We start from the raw sequence: 26,221 nt of genomic DNA, 5'->3' as shown, positions 1-26,221 counted from the left end.
CAGTTATGTAGTTCTCCAACAGCATCTACCGGAAAACGCTCATGTCCACCGACTTCTGGCGTCCTTTCTGCACCAAAATCTCTTAGTTGTATCTTCAAATCTTTCCCACAAATTTCCGGAGGTGGACTGTCAAACACCCTCTTGTTCTTCGTAAACAAATTCCTACTCCTACGATATGGATGATCAGGTGGTAGGAATCTCCTGTGACAGTCAAACCAACACGTTTTCCTTCCGTGCTTTAGTTGGAAAGCATCAGTGTTATCTTGACAATATGGACATGATAGCCTTCCATGCGTTGTCCATCCAGACAACATACCATATGCTGGAAAATCACTTATTGTCCACATTAGTACTGCCCGCATTTGAAAGTTTTCTTTACACGAAACATCGTATGTTTCAGCACCTTGAGCCCATAGTTGTTGCAACTCATATATTAGTGGCTGAAGAAACACATCAAGTGATCTCTTAGGATGCTCTGGTCCGGGAACGAGAATCGAGAGAAACAAAAACTCTCGTCGCAAGCACAAGTTTGGGGGGAGGTTGTATGGTGTAAGAATGACGGGCCATAGAGAATACTGTCTTCCACTCTTGCCAAACGGACTGAAACCATCAGTACATAATCCAAGGTAGACATTTCTTCTCTCATACGCAAAGTCGGGATACTTTGATTGGAAATGCTTCCACGCTTTTGCATCTGAAGGATGTCTGATCTCACCATCTGTTGAGTGCTCCGCATGCCATCTCATTGGTTGCGCTGTGCGTTCAGACAGATACAACCTCTGCAACCTTTCCGTCAAAGGTAAATACCACATCCTTTTATATGGCACTGGAACTCTTCCACTCGTATCTTTATAACGAGGCTTTCCACAAAATTTGCATGTAACCCGCTGTTCATCCGCCCTCCAATAAATCATGCAGTTGTCGCTGCATACATCTATTACCTGATACGATAAACCAAGACCAGCTACGAGTTTCTGAACCTCGTAGTATGAACCAGGAGCTACATTATCCTCGGGTAGAATACCTTTTACAAAATCAGCAATCGCATCCACACAGTCTTCAGCCAAATTATAATCTGTTTTAATGCCCATCAATCTTGTAGCAGATGATAAAGCTGAATGACCATCTCTGCAACCTTCGTACAATGGTTGCTTTCCAGCATCCAACATATCATAAAATCTCCTAGCTTCTGCATTGGGTAAATCTTCCCCTCTAAAATGATCATTTACCATCTGCTCAGTACCTACACCATAATCTACATCCGTTCTAATTGGTTCTTCTAATCTAACCGCTGGCTGAGGTTCACTAGTACTACCATGTTCATAATCAGTTTCCCCATGATGATACCAAATTTTGTAACTTCGTGTAAACCCACTCAAATATAGATGAGTCCAAACATCCCACTCTTTAATAACCTTTCTATTTTTACAATTAGAGCAAGGACATCTTAACATACCTGTTTTTGCTTCCGGTTGTCGGTGAACTAACCCCATGAATTCAGTTATACCTCGTTGGTATTCTTCCGTAAGCAATCTCGTGTTCGGATCCAAATGAGGTCGATCGATCCAAGAACGAAAATAATTTGAAGAAGACATATTTTTTATGAATCAAATTCGTGTGTAAATAGAGTAAGAGGGAGGATGAAGATATGAAGTGAATGAAGAGGAAGAGGAGTGCTTGTATTTATAGTTTAAATCCTGCCGACATACCGAGGAAATTCCGACGGAATTCCGACGGACAAAACTAGTTTGTCGGAATTTCCTCGGAATTTTGTAAAATCCCCCAACGGCTCTCCAACGGCTATAATATTTCCTCGGAATTCATCGGTTTTTTCCGAGGAACACAGTTTTCCTCGGAATTTCCTCGGAATATTCCGACGGACTGTAGTTTCCTCGGAATTCCGTCGGTATATTCCGAGGAAATTCCGAGGAAACCCAATTTTGTGTTTCCTCTGAATTTCCTCGGAAATTCCTCGGTATATTCCGAGGATTTCATTTTCCGTCGGAATGTCCGTCAGAATATCGCTGTTTTCTTGTAGTGTATAACCCCACATAAAAAAAAATTATGGGTTCGCCGTTGGTATTTACCAAGCTAGGCTCGAATATTTTCGATGCTTTAGCGAACGAAGGATCATGACCTGAAAAATGAGAAGAGGAATTACCAAAACTTGTTATCATCGAAGTCACTTCAAAAATCATGTTTGCAATTAGAAGCAATGATTGAAACATGTTTGCAATTAAATAGGAGATTTTTAATTAATCACACACCTGGTCATGGCTAAAGTCAGTCGAACCAAACTTGAAACGCTTCAAGCCATAACGTTGTTTCTCTTAAAAAATTCCCAAACGCAACTTCCCATTTCGAACACCGAATATAACGCCACGATCGCGTTCGCCACGAACATGAATCTGTTAACCAAAACGGGATTCTGATCTAAGTTACAAAATTTGCGTTTGATTCTCTTTTTGAAATTGGGTAGCGGATGAAAGGAGAAATCAAACCTGAAAGCGTCGAAGTAGTACCAGTGAGGTGAACCGGAGCCTTGGAAATTGGTGAGCATGAAGACGGCGGAGGCGAGTGAGAAGGAGAAAGAGGCGAGGCGGAGGAGGAGGATTATGGAAATTAAGCGAGAGTTTCTGAGCTGCGACGGTTGGTGGAAGTGAGTGAGGTCCTGCGAGGTTGGAGATTCACCGTTGCGCATGTTGGTGGAGGAGGAGATGATTTGTGGTTAACTGTGATGAAGAAGAAAAGAGACGCTGACTCATGTGAAGTGCAGTGAGTTTAAAGATGGAGTATATATAACGCGGAATGGAGGAGGTGTAACGAACCTGGTCCATCATTGATTGAGTAAAAATGGGAGACGTAGAGGTAGAGAATTAGAAATCGATTCATGGAATCACAAATTCTGAGTGTACTCTCTAAATTAATCAAACCCTAGATTCCATGGACAAACAGGTTTCGAGCAGATGTATACTGGGCCAAAAATCATATTAGGTGTCAAAGACCCATTGACGATGCAATTTTTCACAAACGAACGGCAGCTCAATAACAAATTAAAAAAAAATGTGGGACCACAGATGCACACGTGGAAATCCTCAGAAGTAAGGAAACAATCCCATTATAATATAAGATTAGATAGTCTTCTTCGTATCAAACTTTTATCTCATTTATTTTCTTTTGATCATTTATGTGAACACTTTGCTCATTGAGACCTCTGCATATCTAACATTCCATTCACACTAATTGACAAAATTGTAGCTATACATCCTTGCTCTCTCCTTCTTCCTCCAATACATGCCTTAAGTTACACCACTGTAGCTATATATATATATATATTCTAAAAACCACCTTGGTTGCCTCTACGAATGGGTGTTCAGTTTTCAGTTTTCAGTTCGGTTTCGATTTGCTTTTTTGGATTTTTTTTGTTTTTCGGTTCTAGACATATGAGCCATTCAGTTATTTATGAATTTCTGTTGGGCTATTTCAGTTTTTGTTTCGGTTTAGAAACAATGGTAGAAACTGGCTAGTATCTGATAAAATTATGGGTCCACTTCGGTTCCGGTTCGGTTTGGGTTTTTCGGATTTCAAAAAATCAGAAAAAAAAAAATTTCAGATGAAATATTGGATAATTCAGATATATTTAAACATTTCAGATAAAATTATTCTTAGTTCTTTCGAATTATTTAGATATTTTTAAATACCGATAAAAAGTATTCAGTTATTTACTTTTTTCAAGTAGTTAGGTTTATAAGTAGTATTTTTAGAATATTTCATAATTTTAAAACTAAATATAATTAATACTTTTATGTATATAAACTGTATTTTAGATTTTCGGGTTCGATTTTTGTGTTCGGTTCCAGATTGGTTTTTGGTTTTCGGTTTACATGCATAGACCTAGTTTCCTCATTGAAGTGAAGTTTAATCTTTTTAGACAAAACACCAAAGAGATCGTATGCAATAGGTATGAAAATAAATATCTAGAAAGTCTATCAATAATTTTGTATGCAATGGGTATAAAAAAGTACTGTGGTCTCATCCCTCATGTACAAACAACAATATAGTAACTTAGATACTCTTCTTTTGGAATAGATGATCAATGACTCCCGCTAAGTACTTTAAGCATCACTACACCAAAAGAGTAAGCATCAGATTTTTCAGTCAGCTGTTATCTGGTCAAGTATCAAGATAGTGAAGCTTCCTTTTACCGTGGTACTCACATGTACCTGGTCAAGGTCCGGTCAAGGTCCGGTCAATGTCCGGACATCGTAAACAATCCGAATTCTTGAAACTTTTTCCATGCAATTTTCATTTAATAGAATGTTAGAAAACTTCCCATCCCGGTGGATGATAGCTCTTGCGAAATCTATATGGAGATAGTGCAGCCCTTCTCCATATATTCATTCACAACGATTATCTTTTTCTTCTCATTGCAATACCCGATTAAAGAAACCAAGTGATGCGCCTCGGATCGAGCCAGGATAATGCAATCATGGTCGAGCCAGAAGCTAACTTGGAAAAGGAAGGACTAAGTGAGTGGATGCAACCCCGTGGATGCAACTATGTGGGTGCAGAACCTCGTGGATGCAACCCTATGGATGGAACCCGTGGATGCATTTTTGTGGATGCCACACCTTATGGAAGGAACTGAGAGGAAGCAACAATCAATTGACCTTGAAGATATCATGGAGCTGGACGAAGTGACACTTACTTGGGCGAGCTGAATCAAAGTGACACTTACTTGGGCGAGCTGGTCGAGCTGAATCAAAGTAACACTTACATATCTGAGCTAGATAGTGTGGGAACCGAAATTCACACCGTCGAGTTTTTTTAATCGGAGGAAAGCCAAGCTAACCTAGCCTTCCCTGAAGGTCCCGGTTATCTGCTGGGCCACGCACAACACAATCAATATGAAAGATTCAAAAGTAATAAATCGTAAAAGAGAGAAAAGAGAACAAAGAAGTCTTATTTTCGAATTCGCGTTTGAGCGTGAACAACATGTAAGATCCTAGGCCACGAGAGCTGTCGGTATGTTCGCTAGTCTAGCCACCTAAGTTCTAACCTAGTCGAGTCGCAGCTCGATAGTAAAAACGGAAAAATGCCTAAATTGCTCTAAGTATTAAGTTTGCTCTGATGTGCTCTTCTGTCTCTCCCTTTTCCTCTTCGTCGTAGGTCCTCCTTATATACTCCTCCTTAGGTCGGTTTACCTCTTCTTGGGCCGGATTTGTCGCGAAACGGGCTTTTCCATATTTCATTCTTCTTTGTGATTATCTTCGGAAATTTGACATTTATCTCTTCCCGCGGATGAGATAAACCGTCATACCAATCTTCGGGCTCAAGTCTTTTGGGACCATAGATGAACCGTTGTCCGCAATTCGGACACTCTTCAGGCCGTATCAAGACTTAAGCGTTTTTTACGATTTTACTCGCGAAGTAGCCGTTGGCATAGGAATGGTTCTTCCAATGGAACCATGTTTCTTCGCATAGCCGAGGCAGTTGGTGTTAAGTTAACCGTAACCCGCTCTACTACGAAGAATAGGAAACCGTTCGAGAGACATAACCTTTCCAACTTCCCGAATACTTTCGACGATGTTTTTTAGACAGAATATTGGTGTCGTATCCAAGGACCCGAAGACTGAGTTACGGAAACTTTGGACGAAGATGCATGGTTATGGGATGGGACCGGGTTCAGAATGACCCACGGAGAATTGGACGCCTTCGCCGGGCGAGCTGATCCGTGCCACGGTCGAGCTCGCCGGCTCCGACCGGCAACACGGTCGTGCTCGCCGGGCGAGATGGCTCGTGTCACGGCCGAGCTCGCCGGCGAGTCGACCGGCGACACGGTCGTGCTCGCCGGGCGAGCTGGCTCGTGTCGCGGCCGAGCTCGCCGGCGAGTCGACCGGCGACACGGTCGTGCTCGTCGGGCGAGCTGGCTCGTCTCGCGGCAGAGCTCGCCGGCGAGTCGACCGGCAACACGGTTGTGCTCGCCGGGCGAGCTGGCTCGTGTCATGGTCGAGCTCGCCGGGCGATCCGTTTCTGCTATTCGTCTGCTCGGCTTTTGAAGTTTTGAACGAGATTCGGTTTTTCTGAGGACTTTCGGACATCGATTCCGTCGTGACTGATTTTGACCCCAACAGATAGCTGAATACTCAAGTGAACTGGACTGACACTATCTCGGATGAGCTGAATATTCAAGTGTGCTGGACTGACACTATCCTGGACGAGCTGAGCAGAACTGACACTCACTTGGACAAGCTGAGCGAGCTGGTTCGATCTTCCGAGTTGGTTCGACCACCCGAGACACTGGAAATGGCTAACCTTCTTTCCGATGAACCAACGACCAATTCAATCATGCCAAAGATGATTATTCGTGTTCTAAATGTCCAAATGTATTGGACTTGATGGTTTTCAAAAAGATTCATCCAAGAAAGATTGAGAATGCATAACATCAAACTGTACTTGTAAGGATTTACTCAGGATATGTCAAATTATCTCACTTGCATCATGAGCAGGGTCATCAGTGTGAAAGGCATACAATGCCGAATTCGTAGATAAAAAGACTGGTCAATGTCCGAATGATGCTGGAGAAAATTAGTTTGATGGAGTTTTTAATATTTGTTTCAAATATACCAGAAAGTTTATATAGCTGAAAAAGACATCAAGAATTTTAGATATGATGTGCCACATTCAATGAAGACTCACGTGATGTTACATGAAAATCATCAGGAGTTGCACAGTTCTGGTTTGTCGTTTTTTGTTCTTCTCAGAAATATCCAACAGAACCAAATTAGTCATTACACCGCAATATTTTTTATGCAAGTGCCAATTAGGGCTTAGACTAGACTCATCCAATATACGTGCGAATGCCCATGATTGATACATAAAATATGAAGAATGTTTTTTTTAAGATTCAATTGTCAAAAAGTTCAGAAATATCCATAAATTTTCAATCATCTAACTTCGAAATTTCATGAATAACAACCATTGTTGCTCGTACATCCACTAGAGTACGTAAAGATCTCCAGACAATATGTGGTTTGATTAGGCTTCTTACCAGGAGCCTTCAGCACCAGCAGTCGGGTTGTGGAACGCCTTGAATTCCCAGAATGTGTTAAGTGAGTATGGCTGAGAAACCGTAACGCCTTCTTCTGTGATCTTCGCTATCTGCATAAGGTTTCAAAGCAATTTCCATTATTATATTTCAAAACAATGACCACAACTTAATAAAGGTCAAAACTTGATATTAATGATAAACCTGAAGCTTGTTAATAGCAGATCTGTCACGGTACAAAAGCACACGCATACATTTCTCAAGGAGTTTGACACCATCTTCAAAACTCAGGTCCGCATGCCACTCATCACGAAGAATTGGCCTAGCAAGATGGTTGCCAAATCCGGTGGCAACATGATTGTCCTCGAAACTAACACCAATCATTGACACCTAGAGAGAATCAAAGATATCTAAATCAATAGTCGCATTCATAAGACTACTATATGCGAATGGAAAGTCTTGGAGGCATACCATTCCAAGGTAACTTTCCCCATTTTTGACACCTCCAAGGACGAGAGTGTTCCACAGAGGGTTAAACTTGTTGCGACGGTTGTACATGACACGGGTTAGATAGTTGTGGACCTCTTTTGGTCCCAAAGAGTTACCATCATCCCACATGTTATCATTCAAACTGTGTAAAGGCAAGGGTTCGTCAGGCATGAGAGTTGACAAGAAGAAAAAAGGAAGCTGAATCAAGCGGATTCTTACACGAGCTCATCAAGATAACGAAGAATCTCCTGAAAGTCGCTGATTTCTCCACTGGCACCTAGAAGAGAATGCTTACCAATAGCCTTCATTCTCTCAATGTTCTTGTATCTTAAGGTGGATCCATATGAACCTGCCGGTTCACACAAAGATATATCATCATAATATCATGAGCCTATGGACAAATCATAGCACTTGCAGTGAATATAGCTAAGCAGCGGTTGATGGTTATAATGAAAGTTCCACTCAAAACAAAAACGAGATGTTTACTGAAACAAGGAAGCAATTGCATGCCTATATGTTTTACGCAAAATACATTTTTCTTATCTACCAAATAGCGAAATAACCATTAAAGAAAACACCTTTTCTGCATATCAAGGTTAAAACATTACTCCATGACGCATCTCAAACCCACTTGAGAGAAAAAAAATCTATCTTGACCATAAATGTACCATCTTCACTATCACTATCATACATAAATCTTGCAAGGAGTTAGGAAAATAAAGTAACCGCTGAAGAACTGTAACAAAAAAGAAAAAACTAATCATACTACAAACACGAATAACAAGAAGTCATGAACATACTAATCATACTACAAACAAGCTTCTGAACTTCATTAAGAATTCATACAATCACCACAAAGCAGATTCATCCAAAAGAAACAGCTTTTAACTAAATAAAGACACCAAGAGAAGAGAGGCAAAAAGACAGTGATATGCAACAATGAGGAAAGGAAACATACCTCCCATGTCGGAAGCCATCAAAACCCCATCTTTGTACTTGATAGCAACAATCGAAGTGCCAGTAACATATGGGTACCTAACACAAAAAAAGTAAAACACAAAACCCTAAAGCCCAATCCTACATGTTCTAACCTTACAGAAAAACGAGAAAGTATTTTACAGTGTTCTTTGTGAATCAGCTTCTGCGTTCTTCACGGAATCTCCATTGTCAATCGGAATAGTAAACTGAGAGAAAAAGAAAAAGCCAAAATCGGAGAAGAAAATCACCGTTAATCGAGGAGAAAAAAAAAACCCATACGAATCAGAAGCAATTACATTAAAGAACGTTGAAGATTTAGGATCGGTGAGACTTACAGTCATGTTTTTCGTAGAAAGCGAAGCGAGAGAGGTTAGGTTCTTCAAGATCTGAAAGCTTTTGATTTTGGTTTACCTCACTTCTGCAATTTCCTTTTCCTCAAGAACAAACTGATTCGGGTCTGACCCGCTAATTGACCGGTTTAACCCAGTTGTAAACCCGATACCGCTTAAAATAAGCCCAATAATAATAAGGCCCAAGTTCAATAAGTTGGGTTTAAGTTAAATTTTAAAAAGAAAGTAAGTCTTGTTCCAGAATAATCCTCTCGCCGGAGAATCAGAGTAATAATGGCTAGGTCACCGAACAAACACGGCCGCGATCATGCTGAGGTTACTAAGTCTCTCTCTGTTGCTAAATTATTTGTTCACTTGACGATTGAGTAGAAGAAATCAGGGCTGTGAAAATTGTTGTTTTCCAGGATTTCCAGGGATTTTTTAATGACTTGCAGGACTGGGAACGTTCGTTGAAGGATAAAGACAAGAAAATGAAACAGCAACCATCTACTTCTTCCAAGCTAGTTCGTTCTTTTCTCTCTTCAGAGTCACTCTGTCATTTAAAAAAAAAAGTCTTTCTGAGATTTCTTGCTTTTGAAACTTTTTTAGAGCAGTGAGAAGTTCATACCGAGTGGCTCAGGGCAATTTGACGTTGTGAAAAAGTATGCCTCAAATAGTTTCGTGGATGAGGATAGTCAGCTCGATGCTAATTCAGAAAAGGAACAGGTAGTTATTCATCAAGCTTATTATGATTGGCTATATATTTGATATTCCTCTCATGGCTATATATTTGATATTCCTCTCATCTTCCTTCAAATATTACAGGGGAATGGATATTTCAAGCAGAAGAAGTTCAATGAGGCCATCGATTGTTACTCTCGGAGTATTGCTTTATCACCAAATGCTGTGGCTTTTGCAAATCGGGCTATGGCTTATCTCAAAATCAAAAGGCTAGTTCTTTTTTTTATTTGCTTCTCTTCCGTCGTCGTCGGGCTATGGCTTATCTCAAAATCAACATTTAAATGTTTCTTTGCAATAGGTATCGAGAGGCTGAGGTAGACTGCACAGAAGCCTTAAATCTAGATGATCGTTACATTAAGGCATACTCACGCCGAGCAACAGCTAGAAAACAACTAGGCATGATCAAAGAAGCCAAGGAAGGTATCTCACACTCCCATTAAGATTCATACTATTTCTTTATTACATTTTTTTTTCCTTTAAATTTTAAGTTGAATCGCAGATGCTGAGTTTGCTTTAAGATTAGAGCCTGAGAGCCAGGAACTCAAGAAGCAGTATGCCCACATCAAATCTTTGCTCGAGAAAGTACTATTTTGTGATACACTCACTCAGTTGCTGTATCTTTACCACTTATCAGAAGTTAACTTTATGTTATCTGAGTAGGAAATCATTAAAAGAGCCACTGGAGCAATGCAAAGCACTGCAAAAGAGATGCTCATGACAGCCGGTTTAGAAAATAAAACAAAAGTGCCAAATACAGAAATGAAGTTGAAGGCGGCAAAAACAAACGAGGATAAAATAGAATGTTTGGGGAAGAAGCTTATTGAAAGTGTTCAACCTGGGGTATATACCAAAGCTAAATATGTCTCAAGTTCGAAAATGTTTTATCTTTTAAGTAACCCTCATGGAAGTTTTTGAGAGTTTGTCTGTAAACTCTTTTTGTGGAATATTCAGGAGAAACCTGAAAAAGGTTCCAAGAAAGTTCCAGCTATCACGGAAACTGTAGACAGCAAGAAAGTGACGCCTAGGGTTCAAACTTATGAAATGGAGGCGAAGTCTTCTGACGTAAATGGTACTCATCCCTCTGGAGCGGTGAGTATATGCAATCTAAGTGGGGTTATAAAGGTTGATTTAGTACACAACAGAATCCTATCTGAAGCTGCAAAGCTTGTTATTTCATAGGGAAACCGGGTTACTAGAAAGGTGGAACTAAAACCATCAGTGCAAGAGCTTGCTGCTCATGCAGCGTCACTTGCAATGGCTGAAGTTTCTAAAAACATCCAAGCCCCAAAATCTGCTTACGAATTTGAGAACTCTTGGCGGAGTTTCTCTGGCGACCTTGCATTACAAAACCAACTGTTAAAGGTTTGAAATACCACTTACAAACTTTTATTTATTCGATCCTTAAACAACAGCGCCACTCATCCGGTTTGTAAATGTATCAGGTTACAAAACCGAGCTGTTTACCTCAGATTTTCAAGAACGCTTTAACTTCTCCTGTTTTGTTTGACATAATCAAATGTGTAGCCTCATTTTTCAAGTGAGCAAACCGACCGTTATGCTTGGTTCACCAAAACTCCGGTAAAAAATCTGATGCTTATGGTTTCTTGTATGGTGCAGTGAAGACATGGATTTGGCTGTTAAATACATTGACAACTTAACAAAGGTTCCTAGATTTGACATGATCGTCATGTGTCTTACCTCAACGGAGAAAAACGGTACGCCCTTAATCAGTTTCATGCCAAGTCAGTGATCATTAATCTGATTGTGTAAAATAATAGCTTTCCTCGGCGTGTAGTTGTGATTTGACTGATTTCTTTTTTGATCAGAGCTTAGAAAGATTTGGGAGGATGTTTTCTGCAATAAAGCAACTCCAATGGAATATGCAGAGGTCTTAGACAAACTGAGATCAAGATATTGCCTGAAACAGTAACGCACGAGATTGATATTCTTAGCTTCATGCATGGTGAACCTTTTTGCAGGATCAGTAAACATTTTCCAATCGTCCTGAAGTAGTTTTTACTTGCTGTCTGGTCCGACTCTGGTTTGCTCATATATTTACCGGTAGAAAATTAAGACCAGGATATGTTGTCTTATACTATATCTCAGAGAAAATCTATTCTGTTTTGATTTCATCCAATGTATGGTTGCACGTAGGAGAGTTTCCCTTTGAAGTTTTGCTTATGCAGCTTGAACTATGCATGTTCATTTCGGGTCGGGTCATTTGACTCAAACTTTGCCCGATTCAAATTACATGGACTTTCGGGTAATGAAAAATTCTTTTTTGATTCAATGGATAAGGGATAAACTCAAACCAGTAACGGGTACAAACAAATCTACAAATGAGTAAAAAACACCAGTAGAGCTCAGATGGAGCGAAACTAAATGTCTACCAATTTCTTATCGGCTCAAGTTTACTTATGTTTTAAACGTGGACAACTTGATAAGCTTGCTTATATTCTTACTAGTATTACCTCCCATGTCAATTTCATTGTTTTCTAAATTATCTGATCAAAACTTAATAACTATAAAACATCAAAACAAATTATTATTTTAGTTACCTATTCACTGTAATAGATAAACCAAGAAATATAAAATCTCACTTATATAAGTCAATATCAACATGATTGTTTTTTACTTTAAAAGTTATATGAATTATAATCTGCTCTCATTTTTTTCTCAACATTTCTAGTAAAAAAACCAAGAAATATATACTTCCTATTCAAATGGCCTTTCAACAAATCTAAGAAGTTGTCGTATATCAGTGTCATGGAAACCATGCAAAATATGATCATTTATTAGGATAAAAAAAGTTAGTAAATACTATAATATACCTGTAATTTTAGTTTGCTGATAGTTTTCTCAATAAAGCGTTGGAGTTTCGCTCTTTTTACATTTTTCAGTTTCTGCATCAATCAATCATTACTAATTAGTAATGGGATACGATTTCTTCAAACATATAAATGTTAGAAAAAAACAGAATAGAGATTTTGGAAAGGGAGCAAAATAGAAATAATTTTTTTTTTCATATTTTCAGAATATAAGCTTGATCTTTTGAAGAAAACCTTGAATGAGAACAGTGACGCTTGATTAAAGACCGTAGAAGAAAATAGATGAAGCAAGAGCAAAAAAATGACACAAATTAACTATTTACCTCTGGGAAGAATCAATCCATGCCCACATCAGATTTGTGATTAGAGAAAGAGACAAAATGTGTCAGTTAACAATCGGTCATTGGATAACTTCAAAAAATATTTAACGATATGAGTAGCTAGAATAAAGGAAATAGAGATAGTTATTAGGAGAGTGAGTGGTGAGCATGGAGTTTAGAAAGAGGAACTGCTCCGTAAAATGGAATGATAATATTTTTGATTTTTGTCTCTTGAGTAAATATTTTTGTTTTGCATTTTTTCATTTTTGTTTTTGTATTTCAAACTCTTTTATTTCTTGATCTATGTGGCAAAATATTATTGGTGTATTGACTTGTGATTTAGTATATAGGAGATTCATTGATCTTGCGTCTTCTCTGTGATTCATCGTTGGCTTTTTCAAAGAGTCGCTTATGAAAGTGGGTGGCGCAAAAGTTTTAATTGTGATATCGGGTCGGCCCAAATTTTATTTGTGTTTTGCATACTTAAGGGAGAGAGAAATAATCGATTCCGGGTTTTGGCCTTTCGACCCAATAACTTTCAACTTGTGACCCACATAACTTAATTTTGTAACAATTTAAAAACGACCCAAACACTTTTGGATCCAACGAAAAGCAGCTCCACTCACGTGCGAGCCCGACCCCACCTTCTGCAGGAGGAAATTTTTTTTTTTCGCAACCCCTCGGAGTTACTTTATGTGACTGGTAACCGGTTTTACCTGGGTAACTCGACCTTTTCTTGCTTTTTTCCGCCAAAATTGTGTTGATTTTTTGGGTTATTATAATAATAATAAAGATTTGGGTCTGCTTAATCGTTAATGGTGAGACATAATAAAGACAGGTGGATGATAAAGAGGAACCCTAATAGCAGAAGAACTTTTGTGCCTCTGATTTCACCGAGATGCATCCACCAAATCTGAAATTGATGGACACTACTAACGGAGTTCGGAGATGCGGTGAAAGTTCTTTTGGTAAAGGGAAGGAAATCAGTAACAGCATCAGCGAAGGTACGATGTTTTATCCCGATTCGACACGAAATTGAGTTGGAATGTGTGTGTTATTGTCAGATAAAATTTAACGGGAACTTTATCTCCGAGTGTAGGTCTCTGTAAGTCGTACACTGTGATACCACTCAAATTACCCTAAAGAGTGATTTATACTCTCTCAAATAAGAGGTGGAGTTGTAGTACTTAGAGATCGAATTCACAGGGAACTAGGGAACCTAAGAAATCTAATATGATTTGTTACGCAAGATGGTTTTAGAGTTTTTAAATATAAGTTGCAGTTTTATATTGAACAAGTATTTGTTCAATAGCTGGTTTGAGGTTTTGGTGCTTAAAAAGGAAATAGTTAGACTTAGGGTTTTTATTCAGGAAATTTGGGATTATAATCCTACAGATGCCTAATGAGTTGCATGCATGATAATGTAAAGCTCAACTACTTGATCAACAAGTCCATCAGCGTTCGCAATGTTTGGACTTATCTATTAACTAGATCTATTGATCTCAACTGTCGTATTTTGATCAATAGAAAGTGTCGATTGATAATCCTATAGGGATATCGATCGATACACCTTTTGTTCCGTCGATCGATTATTCAAGTGTGATATCGATTGACGCGCTCTAGTCAAGCTTTATGCGCGGGTTGAATAATAGCTTACTAAGCTCACTAGATCAGCTCTCGCCTTGCTCATAGCAAGAAACATAGTTCTATTAGAATGTTTTCAGGATGAGAATAAAGCTCTTGCTTTTATCAATCAATCCAAGGGCATGTTCTATGTAGCTAATCTAGACACAAACATTAATGAACAATCCTAAAGATGATTACCACAACTCAGCAATCTATAGTTGGGGCTAATCCCTCCTAACCTATTTAAACCCTAAAATCTAACAATGGAACTACTCAGACATGGCTAAGCAATTCATAACAGCCATTAAGTATAAAAACTTCATTAGAATAGTAAATAGATATTAATGGAGTTCCAATCACAAATTATAAGTTTAGATCTTCTCTCCAATCTATCTAAATCCTAAAAACCTTTGCTATGAAAATAATAAAACTAGAAAAGCACACTCTGCCTCTAACATGACGGCAGAGCTTATATAATTAGGGTAAAACTCGTTTGGGGTAATCTTGTAAAATGGTGAAGACTTGGGCTTCAAGTCGGCTGTGACCAAACATGCTTTCTGCGCGCTTCGCTGTCGATCGATACACAGATGTGAGTATCAATCGATTATTCCTCTCCAATATCGACCGATGTCGAGCTCGATGGTCATCTTGGGTGCTTACTCCAAATATCTCCAAAATGCTCCAAAATCATCACTTATCTCCAAAACACTCCAGATCTTATAAATATAATAAATAGACTCGATAATATAATAATTATTAGTAAAAACACCTATAAACTATGGATGAAAATGGGTCAAATCCATAGTCTATCAACTCCCTCAGACTTACCTTTTTGCTTGTCCTCAAGCAAAACAAACAAACAGTCTCTCTAAAAGAGGTTTAAAATAGCAGGGACTCACATGATTTAAAACTTAGAATCATCACCTCTACAATATTGCAATCCACATCTAAGAAGTCCTAATCACAAAAGCACATTATACCATATCCTAGCTTAGCAACCAAATTCATCTAGCCAACAACTTAGCAAATCTTGTCTGTCATTCCCCTCTACCAACCTCATTTCTTAGCATAAATAAAAGTGCAGGCTTTACCTTGGGAGTATCGATCACAGGATGCAAGGACTTTCAAACAAGTATCTGGACCTGCAGGTAAACATTAGTTCCTATCCTCTCTCTCTACTATTTTTCTCTCCTAGTCAAAGTCTGCTTATATTAGCAAGATCATTGACCAAGATTAGACAGACTTCCATGAATCAAGCCTTAATGGTGGTTGCCACTAAGTCATGTTCACCTCTTTTTGACCTATATCCTAGGATTATTTTTGAAGCAAGCCTTAATGGTTGTAGCCACCAAGTCATGTTCTAATCCTTTACCTAGGTAATTCTTATGAAGCAAGCCTTAATGGTTATTGCCATCAAGTCCTGTTCGAATTCCTTCCTAATAATTCTATATATATATATATATATATATATATATATTATTATAATAATAATAATATTTTTTTATTTCGAAAATAGAGAGAGAAAGGGTGATAAATCTATATACACAAGGCTTTACCTTCCAGACTTGTTTGAAAAATCCGATCACATGCATACCAAGCCTCAAGATAAGCAATTGTGTCAAGTTTAGTGTTGGAGGTCAGCTTTGGTTTCTTCAAAACAATCTCAGCAAGAGTGAATAGTTGACAGGTTGATCCCCTTTAGTATCTTTAGTACTATCTGCAATCAGTAAGTCTAGAAAGGTGCTAAAGAGTGGTTAGATATCTAGCAAAATCTAAAAGTTCATAATCCCCTTCTTGACTCAATAATAACTTAATTTTGAAAACATTTTAATAAGACTAATAAGTAAATAAATATCAGTAAACCACCCCCCAGACTTAAACTACACTGTCCCAAGTGTAAACTCAGTCGGAGTTATGGTGAGAAATAAATCATAAGGACTCAATGTAACAAGTAAGAACGATATACCAGACCGGAATGAATGTCGACTGATGTAATGATGTTGATGTCGGTCGATGCAGGTAAGGCCATGTCGATTGATGTCGACAGTTTCGCGTCGGTCGATACTGATGGCAATCGTAGTTTCGCGTCGGTCGATACTGATGGCAATCGTCTACTCGGTTCTTTTTTTTTTATGACCTGCAATAATTAAAAACCAACATAAATAGTATATTAATAAAAACTTAATGAATATTACCTAATAGTGGGTTGCCTCCCACTCAGCGCTTTGTTATAGTCATTTAGCTTGACTTTGGAGGTGATTTGGCTAGTAATGTTGAGAACTGAGACTTGTTGGAAAACAAGTATCCATCTCTTCTTTGCGTTTGTTGAACCATGTACCAGTGAAGTCTCTCATAGCTTCATCCCCTCTACGCCATTTTTCTTTCATTGTTGCAGTTGTGTTTTCCATCCTCTGCAATCTTTCTTCAAGACTCTCCAGGTTGAACTGATGTCTCCTAAGTGTGGCGTAAGTGTCAGCTGAGATCTCCTCTCCATGGTAATGTGTGTCGGACATATCTGATGTCATCTTTGGTACTAACCCACCTCGGTTTGTAGTGTCGTCGACCGATGTTCGATGGTGAATGTCAGTCAATATGTTGTTGCCTCTGTCGATCGATAATGATGCTTCTGGTCGACGGGCAATGTAACTCTGAATCTCCACCAATTCCCTTTGTATAGCTTCAATCTTGGAAGTCAAAGCACTGATGCTAAGATCCATTGGGAAATAGATGTCATCACATCTCCCATCGAGCCTCTCTTCTGTAGTTTCCAGAGCTCTATAGATCTCTTCTACCAACTGATCTATCTCTTCCCTGGTGTGAAAATCTTTTTGAGACTTCATTGTATGTGGGCGTGGTGGACTGTCGTCGATCGATGCTGGCATGTGGTTGTCGATCGATGTGTGATGATGCCTGTCGATCGATGGAGGTTGTTTTCTGTCAATCGATGGAGGTTGTCTTCGGTCGATCGATGAAGGGCGAGCAACGTCGGTCGCGTGCTGAATTCTGGCTATGTCTTGCTTCATCTGCTCATGCAAGTAGTTAGCAAACTGATACTATCATTCAATGGATAGTAGACACCATCAAGCTTCATCTGGAAAGCTTCTTTGTTCTTCTCGTGTTCTCCACAGACTCCATAGAACATCTCATTGATCTCGTCCTTGGTGTAGATCTTTGGTGCCAGCTTTGTCTGTGTGAATAGGTTAGCATGTTCAAGAAGACATATGTAGCTTGGCTCATCTCTTGAAGCTCTTTCCAGAACTCTTCTGATATCCGTGTTGTGAACACGAATGGTGTTTCCATCTAGATCTCTGGCGTATCTCCGATCAAGTCTGTAGACTCCATACTCATCTTTCTCTTCCCAGTAAAATTTCCTGTTACCATAGATATCATAACCTCTTCTACCGAATTATGGCTGTCTGTCGACCGATGTTGGGACGGCAACGTCGATCGATGTTTGAGTTGGATGGCGAGATTTTTGTATGAAGCTGTTGTCTATGCCACCAGCTGTGTCATAGAACTCCTTCGTAGCTTTCTGTTCTGGATTGTTGCGGTGATGCATGAACAAATTGCCTGCTCCATTGGCTGTCTGAAGGATATCTGCGATATCTTCTCGAGATACGTGTAGTGTGCGGCCGTCTATTGCTTTTGCGTAGCCATCAAGTTCCTTGAAAATACCAAATTCGTCTGGAGTTAGAAACTGGTTATCGAATTTATCTTTTTTCGCTTACAGTGGTGTTTGGTATTGGACGGTTGTCGATCGATGTTGCATTGTTGTTGTCGATCGATTGTTGGTGATGATTGTCGATCGATGGGAGGATTGCTCTGTCGATCGGATGGCTTGTTCGTGTTCTTCCCCAAGTAGTGCACTCGAGTCAACCGGAGTTGCTCATTCTCAGCAGGTACCCCCTCAGGCAGGACAACGTTCTAAGGATTTGTATCTCAGATCCTTTATAGACCGGAGTCGTACTTCGGACCCGAGCGGGAGTTGGCTTTTATGTGGCGGACTTGGTCTTAGCTATGCTTTCTTGGACCCTTAAATTTGCTGGAGATGACGGGGTTTGGAGTTTTGATGATCTTTTTTGGGAGGTTTTTGAGTTCGCTGGCTTGGTGCGGGGCTTCATAGAGAAGGACCTCTGGATTCCGAATACTTGCCAGGAAGGAGCATGAATTCTTTCCCTTTTCGAAAGATTTCCTCATAAATATAGGAGATTCGTTGATATCTCACGCGCCGAAGGGGGGCTATTTGAATTTCAAAATCTTCTCGAGATCTGAGTTTTCCGGAGCACGCGATCTCGGCCTTTATATGCTTCGGCTTTTTCCTATTTGCTTTTCATCTAAGACGACGACATCTCTGCTTCAGGTATTACCTCTTATCCCTCTATTTCCTTGCTACTGAGAATTCTCTAGATAGATCGAGTCATCTAGTCAGTTAGGGTTAGAGATTGACTTCCTTATGATCCTCGCGGCTTGTTGAATAGGACCGAGTCGAACTATATCCAAGCGCTCTGCTCCTTCCGACCCTTCTGCTGTTGATAAGGCTAGATCGAAGAGGAAGATGGACTCCTCTGTATGTCACTCTGACAGTTCTTCTGACCCATGCGAAGAATCTGATTTCAACCTGATGGCCCCTCTGCCACTAACTTATGCCCCGGCGGCTCCTATATTGATAGGCCCCGCTTCATCGGTCGTCGACGATGACCTGACGGAATGGCGAAGGAGATACTGTCTTCCTTCTCACGTCGTTCTCCGAGCGCCTACTTCTGAAGAAAGGGCTTCCAGCTGCATTCCGGGGGAGGTTACCGTCTACGAGGCTTTCTTTGATTCCGGCTTTAGGGGGGTAATCCCAGCGCTCATTGTTAGTCTGTGCAGCCTCTTTGACATCTCGCCTTCCTAGCTGAACCCTCCTGCCTGGAGGATCCTTATAGCCATCCAGAATCTGGGTGACTTGGAATATCTCTCTTTTGGCCTCAACGAAGTCTTATTTGCTTACCAATTTGGTTCCTCTCAAAGGAGGGGAGGGATGATTTTATCTGCGTCCTCGTAGCGGCTTGCCAATTGTGGAAGAGCTCCCAAAGAGTGACCGGAAAGGGCCGGTTTTTAACAAAAAGTGGGCGAAGAGATACGCTTTTATGGCGCTCCCCGGATTCACTTATCGGTGGAATATAATAGGTGGTCATAGGGCACTGATCGTCCTTTATCGCTTAGCCACTTTTCTGATTGTTCTCTTCTTTTTTTTGCAGCTGGAACTAATCCTGCTCCTGCGGAAGGCGAGAGTACCGTTCTTCGGGCGCGACAGCTTCCTTTAGACCGTCGTCAAGTGAACTTCCTAGTTAGTGAGACGGCATTGTTGCGCAGCAGTCTCTGGAGTAAGTATGTATCTTCGCATATTCTTTGCTTGTTCCTGGTGCCTGACGGTAGCTTTTGTACAGGGAATATGTCTGGGAGCATTGTCAACGATCCTTTCGCAGCACATCAGGAGGCGGCGAAGGTGATGTCCGCCATAAAGGGTTCCGCCAGTAGGACCACGTCTGGAGATGAGGTGGTAATTACGGGTAGTCGCCGTAAGACAATGGTGAAGGTAGAGCCATCTTTCTCGTCTCAGGGAAAGAAGTCTAAAGGTGGGGGCGTGACAACCAGATCTGCGCATTAATCGGCTGGTGCTGCCCATTCTGCATGGGGTTTATATGCGGCCTTAGCTAATCTGAATTCAAAGGTCTTCCCCCAGGATGGCGTTGTTCTTCCGGCAGGGGATCCTTTGGAAGCCATTCAGGTTCTCCAAGGTGGACTTCTCCAGGTAAGACCTTGCATTCTGCTTCTTTCTTTTCTCCCTTCGTATTTCTGGTATGGGTTATCCGTTTCGAACAGGTTACTTCTCAGCTTTATCACCTGAGAGAGTGATTATCCAACGAGAACCTGGTGATCGATCGTGAAGTGCTCGAGAGTTTGAAGCGCCAAGTGTCGGAAGAGAGAGAGCAGCGCACGGCCCGGGAGCTGGAGATTTGCGACCTCAAGGATAAAGTGAGGGAACTGGAGAAGGTGGCCGAGACATCTTCTGCTGACACACTAGCAGCGAGCCGGAAGAACCAGGAATTAGAGGAAGAAATGGAGACTCTCAAGCGAGAGATGGTGATGGCCGTGAATGGAGCGAGGATCGTTACTCGGTGGGAACTGATGAGGGAATGGCTAAATAAACAGAGCGGCCAATGGGATCTGATCAGGGCGCTTGACCATTACAAGATAGTGATCTTGGAGGAAGCTAAATACAATGGGATTCCGCCTCCTTCCTTTGAAGATGAGCCTGCTATCCCGCCAGCTTCGGAGATGGATGTGGATTCGTCCGTGAAGCCTTGAGGGCCTGATTTCTTTTGAATTTCTTTTGCTCTGAACGATGCTGTTCTCTTTTTATGTTTGCTACTCCTTGTTTTTTCGTGGCTGCCCTGTTGTGGCTCTTAATAAGGATAACTTTGGGTTTTTTCCCTTGTGTTTTTCTTTATACCCTTTGCATCCCTGCTTTTACTGTTTTGAAATCGAGTCCGTAGTGAAGGAAGGTGATCTTCTATTCGGGGACTTGGTTCCATTGAGACTCAGGGGCCTGCCTTTAGCTTCCAGGCTTGCTTTGTATTCCGAGGGCTAGAAGCTTGAATGAGAAGGGATGATTTTAGGTCCTAAAATTTAGATGCGCGTATCTCCAATGCTTATGGATGTTGGGGATCCGGAAGTCGTCCTGAATGCGCTAGCAGGGGACCCGTAAGTCTTTCAGAAGGGTCTTGGATTACTTGAGGACCTAGTCGGCCTTGGACCCTGAAGTTTATGGGTTCCCGATGCTCCTTCTGGGATCCTAGCGTTATTGGGAGACCTATGGACCTTGGGTCCGTAGTTTTATAGGTGTTGGACCTTGGGGTCTTTCAAGATTTTGAGATTTCCCGGGATTTCCCGCGAGACTGAGAGTTTGTCAGAGGGCCTGTGGCCCTGGATCCGGGATTCGTGGGAACCCGGATTTTATGGTTTCGCAGAGACCGTATTCCGCCTCCCTAGGAGAGGCTACTACCGGTACCTGTTAGGATCTCGCATTCTACTACTCGAAATCTGGTCACTATCGAGTTCCTGTGCTGCATGCTCTTTCTGCAGAAGCCACTATCAGACTTTTAAAGGTTTGCTGGTGTGGATGAAAACCCGAGTGCCCGACTTTACTGCTCTCCACGTCTGGTCAAGCAGTCATGTGCTCCTTGTATGTTACAATACTTTTGCACTTTTATCTAGCGTCCCCTGTATTGTATAGCACGTAGTGTTTTAATACATGTACTTTCGCGTATGGTTTTTGGGGACCCCGATATGCCTTAGGCTATACAGGGGTTTTAAGTAGTTTTGACAGCATACTCAGGTTTGCGCAGACCCATTCCTGCTTTATGTCTCATACCCGTATGTTTTGTGTGGACGGGCCACATATTGGTGAGGCTCAGCTGGGATCGAAGGTTTCGTGGGACCTGATTCAGCCTTATATGCCCCTTTAAGGATTGTGGTTTTCCTACTACTTTTATAGTCGGAACTATTTTATTATATAAGCTTTGTCTGGAGACTTTTAGCATACATATGAGTAGGAAAACAATGCTTAAATAGTAGGTAATAAAGTAATATAAATCAAGATCTAGGGATCATATTATAGAATAGTAAGTTGCAAGGCATTCCAATAGGTAGACTATGCTTTACCTTTGTTTTCTGGTAGCTTGTAGGTTATCTCCTCTCCTAGAACCTCGTCCCCTTGCTGGAAGGTCCCCGTTTCAGCTTGCTTATCGTGGCTCGTGGTTATGTCCAAACAGCTGGACTGGTCCCTAGGTCGAGTGGTACTCTCTTTCTGATCCGGTCCCAGGGCCGACAGCTCAGCGTTTCCTTGGGTGATGAGTCTCGGAGTTGTGATCAATGCGTAGAGGGTTCCTCTTTTCATCGTCTGGGGGGTGGTCCGTCGGGGACCGAGCACTCCATATGGTTTCTATATCGGTTTTCCTCCGGGGCTCTTCTGGTTTTCCCCTGACACACTGGTCCTCGTGTCGCTTTCAGATTGAGCTTGCCCCAGGGATTCCATGCTGGTAACAATTTTCTTCGGGACCTTGAGGAATCTAGAAATCTTCTGCCCCGGTGTCATAGGTGATTCTGCTTCGAGGCTCATGCCCCGCTTTTGGAAGGGCCAAGATGAGACCGTGAACCTGGAACTCCTTAGATGGGGTCCACAATCTTCTTCGTGTGGTTAGCTGGAGATTTCGAGGGCTTCTTGGGGCCTGATCCGTTCCGGGTGTATACAGAAGATTGGTCTCCCAAACAGTCCTCCGTGGGGGAAGCGAGGTATCTCAACTTGCTTCTCGATTCTCCCTCTTTGGCTGGAGTCTTCTAGGTGTCGAGGCACCTGGCAACGCATGGAGATAGTGCCTATAGGCCATCGTCTCATCCTAGCTGGGGGATGATGCTTCTCTGGGCCGAGCCTACTGGAGTTCGTAAATTCTGTAAGGGTCCTTGGCCTGGGATTTTCCCTCGGGTCCGAAAGAGACCATTCGAAGCGGTCGATGTTGAATCGAGGAGAAATTTTCGGCCTTCTGGTTAAGCGCGATGTATGACTATACCTCCTCTCGCTTCCGACCTGTCGCACGCCTTTCCTTTTGTTGATCTCTGGTCCCAATACGCGTGGGGTTCGGGACCCATATTGTAATTGCTATAAGACCTTGGTCTTCCCCTTCAGGGTGGTTTGATAGCAGGACCAGGAATTCTCTTGATCTCCCTGGATGTCTTTAATGCCCCAGGGGGTAGGGAACTTCACCATCTGATGGAGCGTTGAGGGGACATCTCCCATATCATGAATCTATGGCCTTCCCAAGATCATGTTGTAGTAAGATTGGCATAAACCGGGAGGACAACTTCCCCTGCGGTCTGCTTCACCTCTCCACTGAATTTAACGAGCGGGGTTATTCTTCTAGTTAGGGCGGTCTCGTCCAATCCCAGGTCCTGATAGGTGTTGGGGTCAACAAAACGGTTACGACGAAGTTAACATTCAAAACGTCCGAAGAAGAAAACGAAAAACCATATTCGACAAATACTTTTTCGAAATAGATTCTTCCTTACGAAAAGCTTTGCGGAGGAAGCACGAGACATCGGACAAGAGCTCAAAAAGGGTCGCTACGCAGCGACCGAACGCGTGTTAAGCTCGGTCGCTACGTAGCGACCGAGCGCCGTTCTGCTCGGTCGCTATGTAGCGACCGAGCTCAGGCCAAGATCGCTCGCTACGTAGCGACCGAGCGTTCGTTCCGCTCGGTCGCTACGTAGCGACCGAGCGTTCATCCCGCTCGGTCGTTACGTAGCGACCGAGTCCAAGCCGAAGCTCAGTCGCTACGTAGCGACCGAGCGTTCGTCCTGCTCGGTCGCTATGTAGCGACCGAGCATTCGTCCTGCTCGGTCGCTACGTAGCAACCGAGTCCAAGCCGAAGCTCGGTCGCTACGTAGCGACCGAGCATCCGTTCCGCTCGATCGCTACGCAGCGACCGAGCTCTTCCGAAACGTCGATACGACATTAGTCCATGCATTCTCGTCTACCCTTCGATGCTATCTCCCGAAGACCGTAGCGAACCCATTTCACGTTCGCCGCCATTCGAAGTTATCGATCAAACTTTACCGTACAAATCGCGGAAAGTTCGTTCTTTATCGAAAGAAGCCGTAATAAACGCTTCGAGTCAGAAGATGGCCCAAAGGGACCTAAGACATGACTCGAGGCCCAACTTACGATTTCTTAACCAACAGCCCGTAAGCCGCATGACAGTTTACGCTTGGTTCGCAAAGAAAGATAAAATGTCAAGTTTCCGCCGATAAATACGAAATTTTGAAGATAATTACGAAGATCGGAAAATAGGAATCTCGCCGACAGCTCTCGTAGCCCAGGCTCTTACCTTGTTGTAACGCTCAAACGCGAATTCGGAATAAGATCTACTTTGCTCTCTTTTCGATTTCTTATACTTTATCGTTGTCATTATTGTGTTCTGATTGCTTGGCGTGTGGTATTAGCAGATATCCGGGACCTCTGGGAAATTAGGGTTTTCCTAGTTTCCTTATTTAAATGGAAATCGACAGTGCGAATTTCGGTTCCCACAGTTTGGCGCTAGAAGGAGGGGGGGTACGGATCAATCTAACCCGCAAAAGCCACTCAACGATCAGTAACGATATGCAAGACTCAACGTGCGCGAACGTCATCTCGTTCGAGGGGGGGAGCAACGGTCGATCGAGCCAAATCTCGAAACGATCTCCTTGTTATCGAACTGACGATCTGAGATATCGACGTCGCTAGGGTGCTAATCGACACCGGAAGTTCGGCCGATATCATCTTCAAAGATACTCTCGAGAAAATGGGGATCGATCAATCTGAAATCGTGAAATACCCTAGCCCACTACTGGGACTTTCGGGAGAAACGACCATGGCCTACGGGTCGATTAATCTCGCAGTCAAAGCCAGAACCGTGACAAGAGTCACAGAGTTTCTAGTCGTTGACCGTCCCGCATCTTACAATGTTATCATGGGAACGCCATGGTTGAACACCATGCGTGCCATCCCATCAACGTACCATCTTTGCCTCAAGTTTCCAACCCCTAACGGAGTTTAGGTAATATGGGGAAACCCAAGAGTATCACAGGTGTGTTACGCCGCAGAACAAAAACGAAAAAGACCAGACCTCGAGACCACTCCTAGAAAAATGGAGAAAAAGGTCTCCGACCAGGATTCGCGAAGTCAAGATTCGGCTGAACTCTTCTGGCAGTCTCGTAACATCACGGCCCTAGAGGAAAAACGCGAACCAATTTGCGAACCTGTGGTCACAGTCTGTCTCGAAGAAGCATCTCTGGAACGGTGCGTCGAGATCGGAGCCAATCTCCGCGAGGCTTTGAGGACAGAGCTCATAACCTGTCTAAAAAAGAACCTCAATACTTTCGCATGGGCCGTGGAAGATATGCCAAGGATTGACATTAACATAACGTGTCACGAATTAAATATCGATCCGACCTTCAAACCCGTCAAACAAAAAAGGCGGAAGCTAGGACCTGAACGGGCTTCCGCGGTCAACGACGAGGTCGAAAAATTGCTTAAAGTCGGGTCAATAACGGAAGTGAGGTATCCAGACTGGATCGCTAACCCTGTAGTAGTCAAAAAGAAAAACGGAAAATGGCGAGTTTGCGTGGATTTTACCGACCTAAACAAGGCCTGTCCAAAAGATAGTTTCCCCCTGCCACACATCGATCGATTAGTAGAAGCAACGGCGGGAAACGAACTTCTGACTTTCATGGACGCCTTCTCAGGTTACAACCAAATTATGATGAACCCTGACGATCGCGAGAAGACTGCGTTCATTACCGATCGCGGAACCTATTGCTACAGGGTAACCTATTGCTACAGGGTAATGCCCTTCGGCCTCAAAAACGCTTGCGCAACTTACCAATGACTCGTGAACCGTATGTTCTCTAAACAACTCGGTAAAACGATGGAGGTTTATATCGACGACATGCTCGTCTAATCCCTCCAAGCAAAGGATCACGTATCACATCTCGAGGAATGTTTCGCGCAGTTAAATTCCCATAACATGAAGCTTAACCCGACAAAATGCAGGTTTGCCGTGGCATCAGGGGAATTCCTCAGCTACCTAGTCACATTCCGCGGCATCAATGCTAATCCAAAACAGATCAACGCATTGATCGAGATGGCTTCGCCGAAGAATAAGCGGGAAGTCCAAAGGCTGACCGGTAGAGTCGCGGCACTTAACCGGTTTATTTCACGATCAACAGACAAGTGCCTGCCCTTCTACGATGTCTTACGGGGAAATAAAAAATTCGAATGGTCGG

General features: G+C 42.2%; 3 protein-coding genes across 6 annotated transcripts; 1 reads left to right on the top strand and 2 right to left on the bottom strand.

The window, feature by feature from the left end:
- Window positions 1-1,966: 1,966 nt before the first annotated feature.
- LOC106395439 (CASP-like protein 4C1) lies at window positions 1,967-3,477 on the bottom strand. 2 transcript variants are annotated; one of them, XR_007322585.1, is made up of 3 exons: window positions 2,502-3,477; window positions 2,268-2,408; window positions 1,967-2,137 (listed from the first exon to the last, which is right to left on the bottom strand). XR_007322585.1 is itself a non-coding variant. In XM_048754944.1 (2 exons), exons 1-2 carry the CDS (start codon window positions 2,699-2,701, stop codon window positions 2,309-2,311), a joined length of 300 nt encoding a protein of 99 aa, XP_048610901.1. In that variant the 5' UTR covers window positions 2,702-3,468; the 3' UTR covers window positions 2,149-2,308. The 2 variants fall into 2 exon arrangements, 1 of the variants encoding a protein (XP_048610901.1); XM_048754944.1 differs by lacking the exon at window positions 1,967-2,137 and having other exon boundaries at window positions 2,149-2,408; window positions 2,502-3,468.
- Window positions 3,478-6,883: 3,406 nt separating this feature from the next.
- On the bottom strand, window positions 6,884-8,970 carry LOC106390228 (proteasome subunit beta type-4-like). Its single transcript, XM_048754141.1, has 7 exons — window positions 8,851-8,970; window positions 8,657-8,721; window positions 8,496-8,572; window positions 7,757-7,886; window positions 7,520-7,679; window positions 7,253-7,438; window positions 6,884-7,161 (listed from the first exon to the last, which is right to left on the bottom strand). Exons 1-7 carry the CDS (start codon window positions 8,854-8,856, stop codon window positions 7,048-7,050), a joined length of 738 nt encoding a protein of 245 aa, XP_048610098.1. The 5' UTR covers window positions 8,857-8,970; the 3' UTR covers window positions 6,884-7,047.
- A 108-nt stretch (window positions 8,971-9,078) lies between these two features.
- On the top strand, window positions 9,079-11,875 carry LOC125585316 (RNA polymerase II-associated protein 3-like). Of its 3 annotated transcripts, XM_048754140.1 has the most exons (13): window positions 9,079-9,180; window positions 9,270-9,368; window positions 9,454-9,570; window positions 9,670-9,794; window positions 9,884-10,005; window positions 10,085-10,167; window positions 10,246-10,425; window positions 10,537-10,674; window positions 10,765-10,947; window positions 11,028-11,122; window positions 11,203-11,300; window positions 11,412-11,473; window positions 11,565-11,875. In XM_048754140.1, the coding sequence occupies exons 1-13, from the start codon at window positions 9,139-9,141 to the stop codon at window positions 11,571-11,573; spliced, it is 1,353 nt and encodes a 450-aa protein (XP_048610097.1). In that variant the 5' UTR covers window positions 9,079-9,138; the 3' UTR covers window positions 11,574-11,875. The 3 variants fall into 3 exon arrangements, with proteins under 3 accessions (XP_048610097.1, XP_048610095.1, XP_048610096.1); XM_048754138.1 differs by having other exon boundaries at window positions 11,412-11,875; XM_048754139.1 differs by having other exon boundaries at window positions 9,098-9,180; window positions 9,300-9,368; window positions 11,412-11,875.
- Window positions 11,876-26,221: the final 14,346 nt, after the last annotated feature.

The sequence above is a fragment of the Brassica napus genome, chromosome C4 (genome assembly GCF_020379485.1).
Source record: "Brassica napus cultivar Da-Ae chromosome C4, Da-Ae, whole genome shotgun sequence".
Taxonomy (NCBI): domain Eukaryota; kingdom Viridiplantae; phylum Streptophyta; class Magnoliopsida; order Brassicales; family Brassicaceae; genus Brassica; species Brassica napus.
This window is presented reverse-complemented; position numbering and strand designations above follow the sequence as displayed.

What these genes read in the sequence shown, in the direction of transcription:
- LOC125585316 (XM_048754138.1), top strand. Translation starts at nt 9,139, where the DNA reads ATGGCTAGGTCACCGAACAAACACGGCCGCGATCATGCTGAG. An exon ending in CTAATTCAGAAAAGGAACAG is followed by an intron (nt 9,571 to 9,669) that starts GTAGTTATTCAT and finishes CAAATATTACAG; the next exon opens with GGGAATGGATATTTCAAGCA. An exon ending in GTACTCATCCCTCTGGAGCG is followed by an intron (nt 10,675 to 10,764) that starts GTGAGTATATGC and finishes GTTATTTCATAG; the next exon opens with GGAAACCGGGTTACTAGAAA.
- LOC106390228 (XM_048754141.1), bottom strand. An exon ending in GCTGATTCACAAAGAACACT is followed by an intron (nt 8,573 to 8,656) that starts GTAAAATACTTT and finishes TTTTTGTGTTAG; the next exon opens with GTACCCATATGTTACTGGCA. An exon ending in GGGAAAGTTACCTTGGAATG is followed by an intron (nt 7,439 to 7,519) that starts GTATGCCTCCAA and finishes GATTCTCTCTAG; the next exon opens with GTGTCAATGATTGGTGTTAG.
- LOC106395439 (XM_048754944.1), bottom strand. Translation starts at nt 2,701, where the DNA reads ATGCGCAACGGTGAATCTCCAACCTCGCAGGACCTCACTCACTTCCAC. An exon ending in TACTACTTCGACGCTTTCAG is followed by an intron (nt 2,409 to 2,501) that starts GTTTGATTTCTC and finishes TTTGGTTAACAG; the next exon opens with ATTCATGTTCGTGGCGAACG.